Source organism: Typopeltis vanoorti, chromosome 18 (genome assembly GCF_054136105.1).
Source record: "Typopeltis vanoorti isolate ZY-2024b chromosome 18, IOZ_Tvanoo_1.0, whole genome shotgun sequence".
Classification (NCBI taxonomy): Eukaryota; Metazoa; Arthropoda; class Arachnida; order Uropygi; family Thelyphonidae; genus Typopeltis; species Typopeltis vanoorti.
In genome coordinates, this window is record NC_143566.1 from 11,573,601 (window position 1) to 11,594,516 (window position 20,916).

At 35.5% G+C, this 20,916-nt stretch overlaps 1 protein-coding gene across 3 annotated transcripts in view; it reads right to left on the reverse strand.

The window, feature by feature from the left end:
- Opa1 (Opa1 mitochondrial dynamin like GTPase) overlaps nt 1-20,916 on the reverse strand; it is a 712,584-nt gene that overhangs the window by 208,010 nt on the left and 483,658 nt on the right. For all 3 annotated transcript variants that reach the window (XM_090408405.1, XM_090408403.1, XM_090408406.1), the window contains one exon: nt 14,054-14,146. In XM_090408405.1, coding sequence (XP_090264531.1) covers nt 14,054-14,146 — 93 coding nt within the window. The remainder of the gene's footprint in view (nt 1-14,053; nt 14,147-20,916) is intronic.

Here is a 20,916-nt window from a genome sequence, read left to right on the forward strand (position 1 = left end):
TTAACCAGGCGTGCCCCAGTCGGCATGAAATTTTGTCATGTTGTACCATTATTTTTTATTTTGGTTTAACCAATAAGCATACAATTTGTTCGGCTAAATCCCAAATTGCCAGTCCATCCTCGTTTGTTCAGTATCCAAGTAGATACCCAACAGGGTGCACCACGAGAAGGTGAGGATTGGACATTAGGTCAGAAGCCCTGGTAACGTCTCCGCATTCCTTTAAAGGCTATGTGGAGGTGTCCTCTCAGTTATACAGCTTTGACCCTTAAGCACCCCTAAGATCTTTGATCCTTAAGATCAAAGTTGTATAGTTTCAATATGACAAACCTCCAAAGTAGGTCATACAATTTTTTTCCTCTTAAAAATAAGCTGATATAATTTAAAAAAAAAAAAAAACTCAATTTTAAGGAAAGTGTCTGTCACAGATGTTTACAGTCAAACGAGATGATCTAATGTTGAATGGTGATTTAGGAAGCCAGACAACTGTCTCTCTAAGTGAGGAAATAAAAAGTCCTTATACCATAGAAACCATAAAAGTGAAAACTCAATCATGTCAATCAATGGATGTGTTTCCTCCCACGATGAGTCCTTGGACTCCTTAGAGGCATCACATAATAATGATGATAATAATTACATATGTTGTATATACTGTATTTACATTTAAGGTTAATATTGAACTAAACAAATGCATTAATTTGATTAACAATTAATTTATTGTAAATGGTAACTGCAATTTACTTTAAATTTGAATATTTTCTATTTTTAAATAAACTGTTTACTGTATAAACCATAACTATAAATGTAATGGCCATTCATTTTTATCACTTCATAACTGAAAAAAAACCTGGAAGTGTGTTGCATTGTAGAGCATACGTGGAGGGAAAGGAACACCTATAATATTGATGTGAGGGAAATGAGGATATTATTGAAACTCGAAAGCATATACATTTAGAAAGATAAACATTTAACAGTTAACAATTATTATTATTATAATTCAGGCCTCCATGGAGTCAAAACTCATTGTGGGAGGTCCTTAATAGAAAACAAATTTTATCATACCACTCCTTGAACTCACTGACCATTTGTGCTCTCACCACTCTATCAAGCAACGCTTCCATGGTTCAACCACCCTCTATGCAAAGAAACCATTCCTCAGCCTCTTGCTCACAGCTTCCTTTTGCAACTTGATCTCATCGAGATCTACATTTTTGTCACACATAATATGCGGCAATTTTATACGATCCAGCCAGTACATTTAGTTGAGCATGTGCGGGCAGGATGTGGAGAGAGGTAAAAAACACTTAATCACTGCTCCATAATCTGGAGGTGTACATCAATGAAAATGCACATAACCCATCTTTGGAAGATACTCTAATTTATTGAAGACATCAGAATTGGTTAATCCGTTATAAGCAAACATCGAAAACAGACTTTGTAAAAAAAAAAAAAAACGGGTTTATGGGTCAAATCTACTAGTTTCGCGACTTAAGCTAGGGGCTTCAGCTTAGTTAGTATGAAAACGCAAATAAACAACAAGCGTCAAATATGAATCATTATATAACTAAAAAACACCAAATGTGCAGGAACTGTTACACACAAATAGAAGTAAAACAGAAACATGTGGAGTGTTTAATCCAGAGTAATTTAATAATAAGGTGGCACACCTTTTGACAACTCCTATAGGTAAGGATGACCTCTCCTACTGCTTCTGCTTTAGTATCTCCATTCTGGGCCTGGCTCCCACTGATGAGACCTCAATAAATGTTGAAACCGGTATGGGTAGTACCCCCCCCCCCTTAATGCATAGCAGTACACATGTCCACAAGGAGATGTGCTGTGCATTACAGGAGATACCGACAAGTTGAGAGCTTGATCCACCTTTGCTGCGAGTTTCCCGGTGTTATACTACCTTACCTCTGTCCTGAAGATATTTTCAGGCGCAAACTTTGTTTGCTCACACTTGGATAAAGGATTAAACTAAATTTATTATTAATGCTTGTTGTATATGTGTTTTCATCCTAACTCAGAGGAAGCTACTAGCTTAAGTAGTGAAACAAGTGGGTTTTATTAAATAATTATTATGACTTATAAACCCAGTATTAGTTTTTTTTTTTTTTTATTATATATGGAATTGTGTTAAAATATACTTATTTCTTTCTGGTTTTCCTTCTTCTTTCTTTTTTTTTTAAAAAAAAGGAAATTGGAATTACAGTTGCACAGCCTTAGACATCGGTAATTTTACATATAGTAATAATTATGAGTTTCCTAATGCAAGAAAGCTTTGCTTACATATATTTCCTGTACATTTTGTTAGTTCTAATGGGATTACTATCAGAACTAATACAAAGGAGATTTCTCAATGTTTCATTTAATTCTTTTAGTGTTATTTGGGAGGATATTATCAGTTACATTTTGTAAAAATCTTTTGCAAGATAACTCTGATCATTCCTTGCAATATATATGAAAAATAATTATCTAACCAATGTTCGTACACAGAACCAATTCAGGAACAAATCCTTAAACAGACCCCAACTCAACATCACCAGAGATCAAGATCGGTACTATCACCATAAGAAGCCTGAATGGCAAAGAAATGGAGCTGGCTGAGGAATTGGATAAGTAACAGATCAACATCATAGGGATGACTGAAAACACCAAATACACAAAAACTGGTGAGATCTTTCTAAGTAATAAATTCAAAATGCTATATTCGGGGAATAACAAACAGGGAAAAGAAAGAGTAGCTATAGTATTCAACACTAAATACGAGGCTAATCTTCTTGAATGGCAGGCAATATCAAGTAGAGTAATGTGGGAAAATATCAGAATGGGAAACTTGACAATGAAACTTATGTGCTATGGTCCCACAGATTATTCAACTAAAGTAGAAGTGGAAGAATTTTTTGAGGCTTTAGAGAAAGCAACTGATACAATGAAAAAAGAAAAGTTGGTCCTTGTTGTTGGGATCTAAATAGTAGAGTAAGACATGATTGCCAGACACACAAAAATATTTTGGGAAAATTTCGATTAAAGAGAAGGTCTAATAATAATGGCAAATACCTGTTGGACTTCTGCTCAGGACATGGACAGGTTGTTACTAACACAATGTTCCAACATAAAAATATGCATAAATTCACATGAAAAGAAGAGGCAAGAAATAAGAATAGTCCCATTGCCTATGTCATTGTTGATAGTGATGTTTTCTCACTGATGCAGGAACACTACAGTGTATGGAGGATTTAAAATTGGAAGTGATCATTTAAGTCTTCAGCAGGATATAACTGAATTTCATATTGAAAAGAAGAACATGCAAGAAAGTTTTAAAGTGAATAAAAGCTGAGCAGCTCTCAGATGTCAACTGTAGGCTAAAATACACAAAGATTATTAAAAAAAAAAAATGAAAGAGTTTGATAACAGGAACCAACATTGGAGATTGTGGCAAGCCCTGAAAAAAATGTTGACTGATTCTGCCAGAGAGGCATATGGTGAAGTTGTCTGCAAGGACAGAAATATCAGAAGTCCATGGTGGACAGAGAAAGTTAAAGAGGCAGTAAAGGAAAAGAAGAAAGCAAGCATGTCAAAAGTTCACAGTGATAAGTCAGCTGTGCTCTTAAAGAATACAGAGACAAATGTCAGAAAGCTAAACACTATGTAAAGCTAGCTAAGCAAATCTCATGGGAAGACTTTGGCAAGAACATAGAAAATAAATATCAGGAAGGTGACAAAATATTCTGGAGGGTATTTGAGAAAGTTCAGAAATGGAGGAAAGAGTGCAGAAAAGGAATTAGAGATGATAAAGGCGACATGAAAACTGGAGAAAAAGATATCCTTGGTGTATGGAGTAATTACTTCGAAAAATTGCTAAATGAAACAAGCAGTGACAGCACAGTTGCAAAAAACACTCAACAGACATGCAGTCAGAATACATTTCCAGCTTGAAGTAGAAAAAGCCATCAAAATTTGGAAAGGCAGTGGAAGTAGATGATATTTGACCAGAAATGCTAAAGTATGGATGTATAAAAGTCCTGCAGTGGCTGCACTGCATAGGTCAGAAGGCCTGGATAGAGGAACGAATTCCCAATGATTGAAATAGAGCTCTAATAGTACCCATTTATAAAAAGGGAAATAAAACTGAATGTGAGAATTACAGAGGTATTTCCCTACTGAGCGTTCCTGGTAAGATTTATGCAAGGATACTTGAGAGACAGATTATGAGAAAGATTTTTGAGAAAGAGAAAGATTAGGGGCATGAACAGATGGCATCAATGGCACTATCATATTAAAAATGAGGCTATTGGGAAAGTACTTGACATTGTTAGTATCCTGGAATGTGTTAGCAGAGCTAATCTCAATTGGTATGGTCATTTAAAAAGAATGGGAGAGGAAAAAGACCCAGACGAAGACCAAGATATAGGTGAATAGATACAGTAAAAGGTGCCTTAGAAGACAGAAATATAAGATTTGATATTGCTGGAGTCTTGACAGATAACAGAATGATTTGGAGGAAAGTTGTTGACAAAATGTTAGTAATAATGTAAGTTCTTCATGTAGTACTATTATCTTATCCTGTACATCCCTTCAGGGTACAAGTCAGGAATTTGATGATGATGTTATGTTGTAGAATTTTTTTTCTCAGAAACTATTACTCTACAGATTTTGGATTGCAGTTTATGAATTCTGTGAAAATTTCTTGCCTCTCTTATTTTATTAATGCTCTTTTCTTTCAATTTCATCTTCAAATTTCTCAAAGGAAGTATTTTAATGAATGCTGATTTTGTTATTTCACATTCAGTCTTTTGACTTCTCAATTTCTCTTAGCCTTTTTTTCCCCCTATATATCCTGAGGAGGCTGCTAGGTGACCAAGACTATTGGACATGTTATTGTTTTGGCTCCTGCTTTACTTGTGTTTTGTAGTTTTTCCTTATGGAAGCATCCAGTATTATGTAGCTGTTTCAGCTTTCTGTAAACTCTTTTTTTTAAAGCTAGTGTGTATTTGGATACAGCAGTATGTGTTGTGGAAACAATTTTAGTGATTCTGCCCAGTAACGTCAGCCAGCTTAACAGCTTAATGCCAAAGCATCTTATATGAACTTAAGTCTTAGTGAACACCTGGACTACCTGCTCCCATCTATATCCTGCATAAGATGGTGTTATGCTGATAGCTGAACAGCTTCTATTATAAATGAAGTAGAAGACCAACGATCCCGTACCATTTTACTGCCAGAAGGTAACATCATTTAAAACTACTCAATTAATTTATATAGGGTATGCCCCACTGAGCCAGACATTCACCACTCTAGTTATGACCATGCTTTGCTATACATTGACTATTCTGTCTTCAACAGTGCTTCTTCAGACAAATTCAGCAGTTTGAGGTGCTGATATGTGCATGATGAGTGAACTAATTGCCAGTGAAAATATGACACTAGGGTTAACCTGTTATTGAGAGGACAGTGTTGCATTTTACAACTTATTATTGCAGGTTTAAACCTAATGAACAATTGTAATTAATTAATAAAAGATGGAAACTCTGACTCTATTTAAAACAGAACAGTCACCATATCAACATGTTAACTGTTTTTGTTCAATTATTGTCTAGTGAAGTTCTTCTAGATGTAACTTTAATGTGTAAAGATAGGAGCCTAAGAGCTCAGAGAATAGTGTTATCTGCTTGCAGTGTATTCTTTTGCAGCTTATTTACTGAAAATTAAACATTGTGATCCTATTGTAATCCTCAAGGACAAAATATGCAGATCTGAAAGTGATTGCAGAATCCACGTGCAAGAGTGAAGTATACATTTCACAGGATCAGTTGCCAACATTTGTTAGTGATTGTTGAGCATCTTAACGTGAAGACCCTGTATGGTGATTGGGGTTAAAGAATAGTCCCAATGTAGCCCATGCATGTCATAAAAGGCGATTAAAATGGGTACCCAATCCCTGAGGGTATTGCCGGATTCCTTCTTGTAAGGTTGGGCGCAGGGCTAACAACCCTGCCCTGTAAAACCTCAACTTGTTAAGAAAGTCAAAAGAAAAATAAATCTGATGGAACAACCTGGACAATGGAAAAAGGATTATGAATATTGGTTTGGAAGCTGGAATGTCTTGAGCCTGAAGCATTGAAGAGAGTTTGTGAGGAATTACAGAGATATAGAGCAAGTATAACAGCATTGCAGGAAGAGTGATGGAAAGGAAGTGGCATATTTGATACCAAAACACAAACCATTTTATACAGTAGAGATCAAAAAGCCTTTGGTACTGCATTCTTGGTTAATAAAAAATGGAACATTTGGTTCTTGATTTTAGGCCAGTTAATGAATGACTTTGTGTACTGAGGATAAAATTTAAAATGTTCAATATTTCACTTATATGTGCACATGTACCAACCGAGGATTCTTGTGAAGAAGACATGGTAAACTTCTATGAATCACTGGAGAGGATATATGATCAGTCATCAAAACATGACATTAAAATGGTTCTAGGAGACATGAATGCCAACCAACATATGATCATATGTATAACCTGTTTTCCACATAAAAAGTCAATAAAGTTACCTGGAGATTGGCAGATGGAATAATAGAAAATCAGACAGATCATGTCATGATTGATAGATGACATGCAACAGATATTGTTGATATAAGAAGTTTCAGAGGAGTAGATCTGTACATGGTGTTTATAGATCTGGAAAAGGCATACGACAGAGTGGCCAGGCAGGAGGTATGAAGGTGTATGAGGAAGAAGGGGGTGTCGGGGAAGTATGAGGTTGGTGAAGGAGATGTATGAGGGAACAGAAACTCAGGTCAGGTCTACTGTCGGCATGACAGAAGGGTTCCCTATTGTCGTAGGGAACCCTTCTTTCATGCCTACACCAAGGGTCAGCATTGAGCCCCTACCTCTTTGACCTGGTCATGGATGTACTAGTGGAGGATGTCAGGAAGGAGGCAACATGGAGCATGCTGTTTGCCGATGACATTGTTCTATGCGAATCATCCCGAGAGAAGCTTGAAAATACCCTGGAAGAGTGGAGAAAGGCATTGCAGGAGAGTGGCATGAGAATTAACCGGGTGAAGACTGAATATATGTCAACGGGGAGTGACGAGGATATCGTCATACGACTCCAGGGTGAAAGGCTAATTTCAGGGAAGAAATTCAAGTACATTGGGTCGGTTGTCGAGAGGAATGGTGACCTGGATGAGGAAATACAGCACCGAATAACATGCGGTTGGATGAATTGGAGGAAGATGAGTGGGGTCCTGTGCAACAAGAGAGTGAGTTGTAAGAGGAAAGGAAAGCTCTATAAGATGGTGGTGAGGCCGGCGATGCTTCATGGTGTGGAGACGTGGCCTATAACCAAGGCACAGGAGAAGAAGATGGAGGTAGCGGAGATGCCGATGTTGAGATGGATGAGTGGTGTGACAAAGAAGGATAGGATAAGGAATGACTACAACAGAGGGACGGTTAAGGTGGGACCAATTGGCAAGAATATACAAGAAAGTAGGCTGAGGTGGTTTGGACATGTTGAGAGGAAGGGTGAGGAGTATGTTGGTAAACGAGTGGAGTATATGGAGTTGGAGGGAAGGAGGAAAAGAGGCAGGCCCAAGCTCAGGTGGAGGGATAAGATGACAGAGGATCTTAGGGAGAAAGGATGGAGTCCGAAGGATGCCCTGGACCAAAGAACTTGGAAGAGGAAGGTTAAAGATTGGTGCGCCGACCCCGTTTAACATGGGATAAGGCAAAGTGAAAGAAGAAGAAGAAGATTGTGATATGGTTCATTACTTGTTAAGAATTAAATATAAACAAAGAATAAAAATTAATAAGGTGGTAGAGGAAGTAGAACACCAAGATATGATGTCCAAAAATCAAAAGATGGAAAAATCAGACAAAAATATGTTGAAAGATTGATAGAAGAAATAAATGAAACATAAGAGGATGAATATGCCAATGATATGACTATAGATAAAAAAAATGGGAAAGGATCAAGTATAAAATTACCAAAGTGGCTGAAGAAGTTCAGGATTCAAAAACAATGATAAATGAAATGAATTGTATGATTTAGAATGTAGAAAATGTGTTGAAGACAGAAATATAGTTCATCTGAAGATGCTTGAACAGAAAACTTGAGCAAATGAGAATAAATATAGAGAAAAATGAAAACAAGCTAAAAAGATGTGCAGAAGAAATAAAATAAATGTGAATGGGAAAAAACAAGGCTAAATGAAATTGAGATTTTGAAGAATACTGGACAAATTACAAAAATATATAATAAGATAAAGGAAATTAAAGGTGGATTTCAATCCAAAACAACTTCCTGCAGAGACCGTGAGGGCAACTTGCTTGGTGGAAAGTAGGCCATTTTGAAGATGGGAAGAATATTTTGAAGCTCTCCTTCAGATCAAAACAAGCTTGGAAACTAACCTTCCAGAAGAAGAAGATGAGCTTATCAAAGGCTTTTCTTATGCTTACCCTTGGCAAGCATAAGAAAAGCTGAGACAGAGGAAGCACTAGAGCTACAAGAGGTGGAATTAGCCTTAAAGAGAATGAAAAATAATAGAGCGCCCAGTGAAGACGGAATACTCGAGCTATTAAAATATGGTGGGCAATCACTATTAATCAAGATACATGAGTGCTTGTCAGAGGTATGGAAAACTGAGTAGATGCCTCCTGAATGGGATACTACTATCTTCCCTATCGATAAGAAAACTGACAAGTCTCTGTGCCAAAATTAGAGGAATATCACTGTTAGCAGTGATTTACAAAATATTTGCAGGGATACTGGCAGCTAGATTGCAGCCTTTCATAGAAGAAATGCTAAGTGACTATCAATGTGGTTTTAGATATGGTAGATCAACAATAGACCAGAATTTTACAGTACGAACCACAATGGAAAAATGCTATGAGTTTAATCTGCACCATTTGTTTGTGAAATTTAAACAAGCCTCCAATAACATTAATAGAGATAAGCTATTTAAAGTCATGAGGGATTCCAAATTCCACCCAAATTAATAAGATTAGTTAAAATGACACTCAGAAATACCATGTGTAGAGTGCAAATAAAGGGTGAACTCACAACAGAGTTCAGGATTACCAAAGGATTACAACAAGGGAGATCAACTATCGACAATGCTTTTGAGCCTATGCCTTAAAAGGGTAATACGAAATGTAGACATAAATAGAGATGAAACTATTATGAATAGAAGTCTACAGATTTTGGCTTTTACAGGTGATGTGGAGTGTATTGGAAGGACTGAAAGAAACCTCAGAGAGTGTTATAGACAAATGAGGGAGGAGGCAAAGAAAATGGGACTACTACAAACAAACAAAACGAAAACAAAATACTTAGTTGTTGCCAGAGATAAACAAAAATTTGGAAATATCCAAAGTTTCACTGTAGATGAAGAAACCTTTGAACGAGTACAGCAGTTCACATATTTGGGTTCAGTAATAACAGAAAGTAATGATGTATCAGTTGAAATAGAATAACTTCAGCAAACAGAACTTATTATAGTATTCAACCATTATTAAAATCTAATCTGATTTCGATAAAAAGTAAAATCCAGCCATATAAAGTAATCCTCAAACCTGTACTTTTGTATGGCTGTTAAACATAGACAATGATCCAGAGAGATCAAAACTAATTACAATATGGGAACAACAAAGAAATAATGGAGAAATTTAATGAAGTGGATATTATTACTGAAATAAAGGTGAGAAGACTGATGTGGCTAGGACATGTTCAGCAAATGAGAAGATGACAGAACAGTAAAAAAAAAAAAGTCTTCATGTCTGGACTGGATGGATCTAGATCCAGAGGACGACCCAAAACGAGATGGCTTGAAAATGAAATGAGAATTTCATTTTCAAGCCATCTTTAACTCATTTTCTTGAAAAAGAAAATGAGTTAAAGAACTGGAGGAACAAAGCAAAGAATCATGAAGAATGGAAGGCTATTGTTATGTTGTTGTTGTTTTCTTAAATATTTTACCTCTATTGTTCTCCTTGTGCCTACTGAGATCTGGCTTCTAAACTGATTTTCTGGGGCTGTTTCTCACTTCGAGCTCTGACAAAATTTATTTGTTTATGCCGCGCTAGCCAGAACTCTAGGATAGAAACTCTTATCCGAAGAAACTTTCCCAGAATTCAACTACTTAATCTATATAATACCTTATATAGATTAAGTAGTTAGGTAGATTGAGTTCTCAGTATACAATCATGGCCTTGAGAATCTTAAATTCCCCCTTTTTTTTTCTTAAGCATAGGTTCAATATTTTTGTGAGTGGTAAAATTCAATCTCTTACTCAGACAAACTCAGGTATACATGGGAAAACATATTTATTATTTATCTAAGAACATTACAGTTTAAAAAACACATATGATCAAGCAAATCAAGGTTAATAGTAAAATATAAGTAAAGCAGGGTAATAATAATCAAACAGATAGGCTATTCAAACACACTCATGAGAATGTTATGTTCATCTATATCACAAACATGGATGTCGGAATTAAACTAGATTACTGCTACTAACAACCCATATGCATTAAACTTGGTCTAGACAACTTATGAAGATAGACTACCAGTCCAATTCGATTAACATAACACAGGAAACTGTCTCAAAATTCTCTCTCTCTTCTTTTCTAAACTCTGTCCATTTTACACCTTCATCACCAATAGATAACACAAAAAAGAGAAGATTTGTACATTACCACCTTGTTAGATGATTTCTCGATCCTTCCGTCTGTTCTTTGTTATAGATTGTCCCTCTGTATGATGGATTGCCGCCACATGGGAATCACGTGCTCATCCCGAATTAGCTACTCGTTTCTTCTGGACTTATGAACTTTTCGCGTTGCCATTTCTAACACGCTTTACCTTCAAAGGAATCCTTTGCTGCTTTCCTCATCAGTTAGATCCACACTGATGGTCTAAAACTCAAACACTGCCATCATCTTGTGCTATATTTCGATTCGTGTCGCTCAGCAACGGGAAACACACTGCCACTTTGCCATCTTCACACGTCTTGTCAGGTATCAGGCATGCTGATCCGCTCGGGAACTTCGAGCAGGAGACCCACGGAGAGGGCACACGCAACCGGGAAACACCACAGGAACCTGGAGAAAAGATGTAAAAAGAAGCAAAAAAGGCCCCTCTCAACGATGTGAATCCGTTTTAAACCCCATTATAGCGCCCTCTTTCTGCACTCCAAACATCTACGACACTCTCCCATTTGCTGTCACCGAGTGATGTCACTTCCTTGCTGTATGCGCATCTCTTTTTTCGGGGAATGCGAATTTCTTGTGCCTTTCATGAATGCCTACTCATCGCTTGTTACGTCATCTTTGGTGGTCAAACTGCAACCTTTGAACTTTTGTTCACACGATGATACATGACTTTATACATGGCAAATTTTAACAAATTAAGATTCCATCTATTTTAGACAATAACTTTAAACACAGTACAATTTAATATTTATTTCCTCCTTCGATTTCATTTTAATTTAAGATTCAACCTCTTCTTTTATATTTTAATTTCTTTTTAAGCAAAGTTAATATCTGCATCTTCACATTGTCTGTTTTGCCAAGAGTACAAGCGTGCTTTTGCTTGATATTGTTCTCTTGTCAAATCTTGAATGGAGCAGGTCTATTCTTGATAGAGCCATCATTCAAGATCTCATACTATTCTGAGACAGGCCAAGGTCCAGGTCCTAAATGGACTGTAATGCTAAGGAGTATTAGTAATCTTAACAGGAAGGGATTCCAATGTTGCAGGCCAACATTGGAATGCTTTGAGTATTAATCTGCATGAGGAGTGTGATCATCATTTGCATACCCAGGCCTTGTCTCTTACAGTGGTACAACATGGTACAGCACTTCCACAGTTAAGCAGAAGAAAAAGAGAACCTAGAAGAAGAGTTACTGTTAGCAATTCTAACAGTAAAGGCATAAAGAAAAAGGTGCGAACTAAGGAATTTGACACACCTGAGGTGCATAAGGGTACATATGAACAGGTACAGTTCATCACAGTTTTGCTATGTGGTAAGCAGGAGGAAAAATGATCATGGATAGATTACCTTGATGGATGGAGATAGGACTCAGGTGACCAATGTAGATGATATAGTTGAGCTATTAAATGATCAATTTATCCATCCTGATAACAGCCTTTATTACTAGAAGGATAATGAGTGATAAAGTATAAGAAGTGAATGAAGAGGATGTATTCCAAATAATAAGTATGCTAAATGTAAATAAGGCGGGGGGGGGGGGGGAAACTAGATGGAATTTTGCTGCGGATTTTAAGTGAATGTGCTGTTCAAGTGACCACGCCATGAGACGAGTTATTGGAGAGTGGAAGAAGAGTAAGATAGTGCACACAGATGGTGGTAGAATGGTGGCATCAAACTACACACTTGTTTGTATTTCTTTTATAGCTGTTAAGGTTTTGGAAAAATTGGTAAGAACTCACACACAGAATTAGGTAGATGAGGGTGACATTATTTATGCAGGCCAGCATGGACTGGTTAATGGGTGCTTTACTAATCTGGTTACATTTTACAATAGAGTAAAATCGCAACGGATGAGGATAAAGGAATACATTATCATTATTTTGGATTTTGCAAAGGCATTTATCATGTGTCACTTGATAAGTTGGTTTTTTAAGCTGCAATATATGGCTTTGGATATCATATTAATGGACTGGATTGGTAACTGAATATCTCCTGTTCAATCATTATGCCAATGATATTGTCACTGGACTACGAGAGAGAGATATTCAGTTGTCTGTAGATGATATGAAACTTGGGAGGGTTATTATGTTATAGTAATAGTGCTGATGCTCTGGCTCTTCTAGAGAATTTGAATAAACTGGAAAGGTGGGTATATAAATGGGGATTTCAGTTTGATGCAACTAAACATAAAGTTCTGAAATTTAGGATCCACAGATGGGATGTTTCATACTCACTTGGTGGAATGATACTTTAAGAAGTGAAAGTGCCTCTGTAGCTCAGTCAGTATAGATAAAGCCCTTTGGTTGGAAAGACCTGGGTTCAATTCCCGTCAGTGACATGAGGAAACTTTATCTGGTCTCTTTTGCCTAAAGGCGAGTTAGCTGGTCTCATACGAAGGTAGGGGGTTTTTTCCACCTGGAAATTCGGGTTTTTCATCCCACAGAACAAGCAAACCGGTCCTGTGAACACACATGATTACAGTCACGAATATGTCCCAGCCATATGCCGGTCCCGAGCCAGGATAAAATTGGGGGATTGGGGGAAGCAATGGAGAACTACCCTGTAAAAATCTCACCAGGAATACTTTGGGGGCAAAGCTTACAAAATTAACTCAGAAATGACTGAAAGGGAAAATCAGTCAGAAGTGAAAGTAGCAAGGGATCTTGAGTGACTGTATATAGAATTGAAGTTCAGAGAACATATTACAAAGTTTGTGAAGATATCTCAAGATTTATGTTCTCATATCTAGTCACCAGGATTTAAAGGGAATAAGAAAGTATAACATTGATTATGAGGATAGACTGAGGACATACACACTACAGAGTTCGGTGGATAGAAGACAAAGGGGGGGGGGAGGATATCATCCAGATCTCTAAGCTGCTGAAGGGTTATTACTGGATTGACACTGAGGAGATTTTTCATGTGGTAGAAGGAAGAGAAGAATGTGGACAAGGGGGCACTTCCTGGAAGTTGCCAAAGGAAGTAGCAAGTCAAAGGGTAAGAAGTAAATTATTTTGCAGGGAAAGTGGTTGGAGAATGGAATGTATTTCCTGAGAGGATGGCAGAAGTGTGAATGGTGGATGAGTTTAAGAAGTGGTATTAAAGACTGTGTACTGACTGGTGTTAACCACTCATGATAGTCTTGTGACTCCATGGAGATCAAGAAAATAATAATAACAACAAATAAAGGAAACAATGAATAGAATATCTCAGAGCAATAATATAAGCATCCCACATAAATTTCCTTGTGGAAATTTATATATATATATGCCTCCAATCCTTTCTACCTCTACACTATTATTTGAAAATAAATAAAAGATACATATTTTCTTACCCAGAACTCTCAGTATAGGCTGCCATGAGATAGATGTTTTCAAATACATGAAGGGAAACCTTGTTCCATAACCTTTTAGTTAAAGCATCTTCCCTAAATAAACCAAAGACAGTTAAGTATCATTTAGTTTTCTAATCATAAAATGCATTATATAAAATATGATAGAGGTTGGAGGAGATCGGTTAATATCAAAAGATTTGTCACTGAGAGGTCTGAAAACCAAACCATCCAAACTATGCCCTTTAGTTTTTTGATTATTAAATAATCAAATTTTGAATCATGAATGAAGAAAATTTTTACATTTCAGGACTTTCAAAATTTGAGGAGAGAGAGTGAATCTACAGGATATAACTTGATTTTTATTGCCTGCAGAAGAAAAGAATCAATTACATTCACAATTTTTGTGATATTTGTGTTGATTATTGCATACTGTCAACTCTCACTATAGCAGAGATCATTAAGACAAACAACTGAAGATTCCTAGCCTAAGTACTGTTCAAACAGCCTTCACGAGTTTCCTACAGGGAGAGCTGACTCTATAATAAAAAACTCAATATTCAATGAGTATATTATATCATCACTATTATTTTTCAGGAAATTACAATGTATACTAAATATTAATTATAATAACTTTAATTAATACTTACAATATTACAGCAACATTACATTGCCATCATCATCAGGGATCACAGGACAATGATAATAGCCCACAAGCACTAACACTAGGCAATTTTGGCTGAAAAAGGCAACCAAAGTTAGCCTAGTCTTAAATGGCACCCTCTAGTGGACTAAACTGAGGGGAGGGGGGGCGTCTTAAGAAATGGGCTGAAGATCTGAGGATGAGTGCTTCTCAAATTTGGGTTTATGCACCTAAATCTTTTGAGATTTGGAAAAGTTCTCAAGGTTGAGGCAGATTTGAGGAATAGTCTGTCATATTTATATTTGATGTGGTGCAATAGAGTGGTCTTCCAGCATATCCTGTGGTGGGTGTTGAAAGCATGGTCAGAAGTCCATGAGTTGCTGTAAGAGTCAAACTAGATGTAGTCTATGTGTTCAGAAATTCTGGTATTGGCTGTCCTGCTTGACTAGCCATAGTAGGGCAGTTTGCAACTGCAAGGGACCTGGAAGATATGTGTTAGGTCTAGATCAGGGGTGGGCAACCTTTTTAAGTGTGCGTGCCAAAATCACCAAAACATTGATACAAATTTTTCTCATGTGCCAACTAAAATTTTGTGAAACATATTATTATTTGGTGTTTTAAGTATTCGGAGAACCTTTTCAAATAATAAAAAAATCACACTAGAGGGTAAAATCAAAGAATATTATAAGAGTGATTATTGTAAGTCATGTAAGATTGAATGAATGTAAAAATTAGTCACGGAGTTTTTATTTAAAAGTCCTACCCTGTTGAGAGCATAGATTTTTTTATTTGCCTTTAAGTGCAATTCTAGCTGCCATATACAGTCACACAATTTAAAGACGCAATTTTTAACATCAGCAGAACAGTAAACAATAATTCTGAATTTTTTTATTTTTGTTTTATAAAGATCAATCAGACAAGTTTTTTCAATATATTACAGTGCACAATCTCATAATCGTTTTACTTGACTAAAACACAATAACTAATTTCATCAGTAAGGCTACTCCTATTACGAGACTTAACAAAGTTCATCATTGAAAACAATGATTCACAAGAATATGTAGATGCAAAATAGATAGTAATGCTGTTGCAAGGATATTTAAACATACAAAAGTTTTTGGAATAGTATTGCAAGTCCTTATTATCTCATTTTCCACACTTCTCCTTTAAGTGCAATTCTAGCTGCCATATACAGTCACACAATTTAAAGATGCAATTTTTAACATCAGCAGAACAGTAAACAATAATTCTGAATTTTTTTATTTTTGTTTTATAAAGATCAATCAGACAAGTTTTTTCAATATATTACAGTGCACAATCTCATAATTGTTTTACTTGACTAAAGCACAATAACTAATTTCATCAGTAAGGCTACTCCTATTACGAGACTTAACAAAGTTCATCATTGAGAACAATGATTCACAAGAATATGTAGATGCAAAATGGATAGTAATGCTGTTGCAAGGATATTTAAACATACAAAAGTTTTTGGAATAGTATTCCAAGTCCTTAATACCTCATTTTCCACACTTCTCTCTATTATTCCCATCTTTAATTACTCCTTTACGATATTTTCCAAGTCAATTCAGGGGTCAACAAATTTCAGCCTCTAAATTGAGCTACTTTGAAAATCAATCAACTGCATTTCAAAATCATCCATATTTATCCAAGAAAACATCTGCAAGTTTAATTCATCTAGTTTTATAGTGTCTGGAAACTTAATGAATTTTGCAGTCACTTCTAATTCTCTGAACCTAACAAATCTTAGAGAGAACTGCTCAACAGTTGACACAATGATGTTTAAAAATAGCTTTTGAAGACATTGTCTGTCTGTTTTCTCATCCTTTTGGAGATCATTGATGTATTTCTTTAGGTTTGGAAAATATCTAAATCTTTCACTGTCTACATCCCTCTTATAAAACTGATAGTTTCATTTCAAATGCCTTTATGTCATCAAACATAACTCAAGAGTCTCACCAGAGTCCTGTAGTTTAAGGTTCAAGTAATTTAAATGTTTGCAAAAATCTGCAAAGTGCATCAGTTTACAAATCAACGCAATGTCATACATTTCTTTATAACACATTTGTTGATTAGCCAAAAAGAGATTTATCTCATCCAGGCATTCAACAAATCATTTCAGAACAAGACCTTGACTAAGTCAACGAACACTGTTGTACATCATTAATCCTTTGTACACGAATCCACAACATTCAATAGATTGTGAAATTGTCTTTTATTCAAACCACGTGCAGAAATGTAATTAACAACCTTGGTTACTTTTGCATCACTTCTTGAAGTTCTTTAGGCCAGCATTTGCACATAAATTCTCCTCATGTATGATGCAACAAAAACTTAATAGTGGATGACCAACATGTTTTGCAAACAGATTTATATATCCTGATTCCATAATAATCATGCTGGGTGTACCATCTGTTGTGATACTACTTTTGAAATATCAATTTGCCGAATAGATAATTCGTTCATAACTGCTTTACATATTTCAATCCCAGTGGTAATCTCAGATAGTGTTACAAGGTTAATCATCTCTTCACATACTTCGTCAACCCCCAAAAAATATAGCAAAGATTGCTAGCCTAGCTGATGATGTAATGTTTGTGCTCTCATCAACACAAATAGAAAAGAACTTACATGAAGCCAAATCTTTTGTTAATTGTTCTGTTGTATTCCTTTTCAAGTTAAGTATCCTATCCTTAACTGTTTTTCTACTCAAAGACAAATTTTTAATGCACAGAATGATTTTTATCTTTTCTGAAAGATTGTCAAAAAAGAAAGGATCACATTCTAGCCATGCTTCTTTAATATACTCCCCATCACTGCATGGTTTTCCATGTTGGGCAATAACTTTTGAAATCTCAAAACTAGCTGCAACTAAATTGGAACTAGGCCTACCTGAAATAAATTTCATCAAAGTATTGGACTGTTTTTTTGTCTTGCTCAGTCAACGAGAAATTAATTCTTCAGTGTGTATACTCCAGATGATGACCTTAATATGAAGGTTGAAACGTTGGGAAATTAAAATAGTTATTTATAACACGGTTGTAAAGTCCATAATTTCTAAAATGAATGCTGATAACCATGTAACACTAAAAGAAAAGAGAAATTAATTCTCTTTGTTCTTGCTCACTTTTATTGCTTAAGTCCTTCTGAACATTTTCAAAATTTCTCTTTACAGAAGAAGACTTACCAACCACTGATTTGGAACATAAAATGCACAATGCTTTATTATCTTTCTTAATCATAGCAAATTTTTCACTCCAGTATTCTTTAAATTCTCTAATATCCTCTTCATTTCAATGTCTGTTTCTTTGCAGGTGGTTGTGACATTAAATATTTCCACCCATATTTTAATGACTTAGGATTTAATTAAATCCAAATCCACACACTTTAGAAAACCAATATATTCTTTACCTAACACGAAAAAATATATAAAATTATGGTAAAGGAGTCATGCCATGGCTGGCTGCTGGCGAATGCTGCAACAGCTGAATGGGACAAAACTTGTACGTCAGTATATTGCAGAGATAGATGGCTTGGAAATAAGATGTTTCTTTTATTTTCTTATTACTTTTTATTACTAAAATAGTTGATAGGGTTTGTTTCTTTATTGCATTTTTATTTGGTATCACTCAATAAATGATTATGTTATGCCAATATTTATCTTTGTGATTTGACATTTGCACATATATATTTATACATATCCAACATCTTCGCTGAATTGTATTCTATTAAGTTAAAATATGCAATTCACTGAAGATGTTGGATATATAATTATTTATTTAATTATTTTTTAAGGTGAGCCCTGGGTTGCATGCTAGAAAAATGTCGTTGGCCTGCCACGTTTGGCACGCATGCCAAGGGTTCCCCACCCATAGTCTAGGTAATGTGGCTGATTTTTGGGGGAGCGAATATGGCATGCTAATTTTTTATGTAGTCTGTAAGGTTTTTCTTCAGGATTTTTGTTAATTTTTCAGATGTGCCCCAGATATATGGAATGGTGATAGATTTTGTGGTAATCTCTGCTCTGAAGGGGAAGAGGAGAGAGAGTTGTGGTTAAAGGGTTTTAATACTTTCTGGACTTTTTGAGGGTTGTAGCCATTGGCTAAGAAAATGTTGAGAATATGGTCAAGTTCAGTAGATAGGGCACCATATCAGAACTGAATAATTTTGTCCTATTATATAGGGTTTTTATAATCCCATATTGGGATGAGGGGGAAGGGTGACTGCAAGTGAATGTATCTAACAGTATGTACAAGTTTTCTGTAAATGGAGAATGCCAGGGATCCATGAGGCTGGTGTGTAATCAGAGTGTCTAGGAATAGGAGACTGTTGTTGTTTTCCTTTTCTAAGATAAACTGGATCCTGAAGCGTTGATTGTTTAGATGTATTAAGAAAATGTTATCCTGTGTTCTCTATTTGGCCATGTGGCCAAATAGATATCATATACACAGGATAGCCAGACAGTGGGTTTATTTGGAGTTATGAATATCCAAAATATAAGCCTCTCTAGCAGAAGTATATTATATCATTTCTATTAACCAAAACAGCACATAGTTTCAGAAATAATTACTAGATGAAAATAATTAAAACTTTGTTGAATAATGTTCCTTTTTATTTTGGTTTGTGATAGTTAACTGTACCTCTTCAGTTATACTTACTGATTATACTTACTGTTAAGCTGGTTTACAAAGCTTTCCTTTATTGGAAATTAAAATAAACCTATTGATTTAAATTTTACCTTTGTCTTCTCCTTAACAAAAACCATGGGAAGACTTTGGTAAGAATACAGAAAATAAAAATTATCAGGAAAGTGCAAAATGTTCTGCAAGCTATTGAAAAAGCTTAAAAATATAAGAAAGGGTATTTTAAAAGGAATCAGAGATGTTAAAAGTGATATGAAAACTGAAAATAAGGTTATTTTAGAAATCTGGAGTAATTACTTTGAAAGACCTTTAAATGAAACAAGCAGCACAAAACAGCAATAGAAGATATTCAAGATATTCAAAACAGGCAATATCAATACTTGAGGTTTAAAAAAAAAAAATGACATTCAACCAAATATTCAAACATGGAGATATAGAAGTTTTACTGTAGGTACACCACATAATTCAGAAAGTCTGGTCAGAGAGTCATGACTAGAGTAGAGCTCTTATACTATCTATAAAACTGAATATAACAATTACAGAGGAATTTCCCTACTGAGTGTTCCTGGTAAGATTTATGCAAGTCTACTTGAACAACAGTCAAGAAAAATTCTGGAAGGGAAGCTTGGAGAACAAGTGAGTTCAGGCCAAAAGGGTTGTCAGGATCAGATTTTTCACTAAGACAAATAGTTTTGTCTAAGAGAAATCATTGGAATATAACAAGGATCTGTATTTAACTTTGGATCTGGAAAAAGCATATGAGAAGGTGGTAAGAGAAAAGCTCCTTAAAGTGCTACAGTTATATGGTATAAATGGAACATTACATCAAGCAATACATAATCTATATTTGAGTTATAAGTCAGCAGTTAGGCAGACAAGTGAGTCCTAGGCCAGCTATCTCTGTATGGCTACTGGTGGAGAATGAACTACCCTTTGTAAAATTTTATTATTTATTGCTTTTGTAAGATTGGCTGCGCCATTGTAAAATCTTTCTATATCTTTTGTAAAATCTTTATCTCTTTTTTCTCTAAAAAGTTTGTCTTGATATGCTTATGCTTATTGAACTTATCTCTAACACTTAAATTACCCTATTAATCTCAATATTCTCTCTGGGCTGATCTTTACCTTTAAGAATGATGCCAGTGGTTTAAGGACAAAGGGATTGCTAATGGTCAACACCAATTCCTTTGTTCAATACTGGATCTGATTCCTTTTTCGGATTCAGGGAAAATTTATATTATCCTGCGCCACCGTGAATCCTAGATTAACAAAGAGTGCAGAATCAAGGAACCAGAACACAGGTTACAATCTTATTTCACTATAAATTACTTTTGCAGTCGTAGCCTCTCTATTAATTAATCTCCCACTGTGGTCCGAATTTTATGAAAAAGTGCAATAGAGAAGAAAATCAGGCAAGTCACCAGTTAAACTTAAAAAGCAAAACATTTAATTTCAATTGAAGCATCTGACACTTTATGAATATACACTAATGAAGTAATCTACTATTTTTAAGGAATGAGCATTAATTATTTAAACTCTATCTTTATCATAGCATGCAAAAC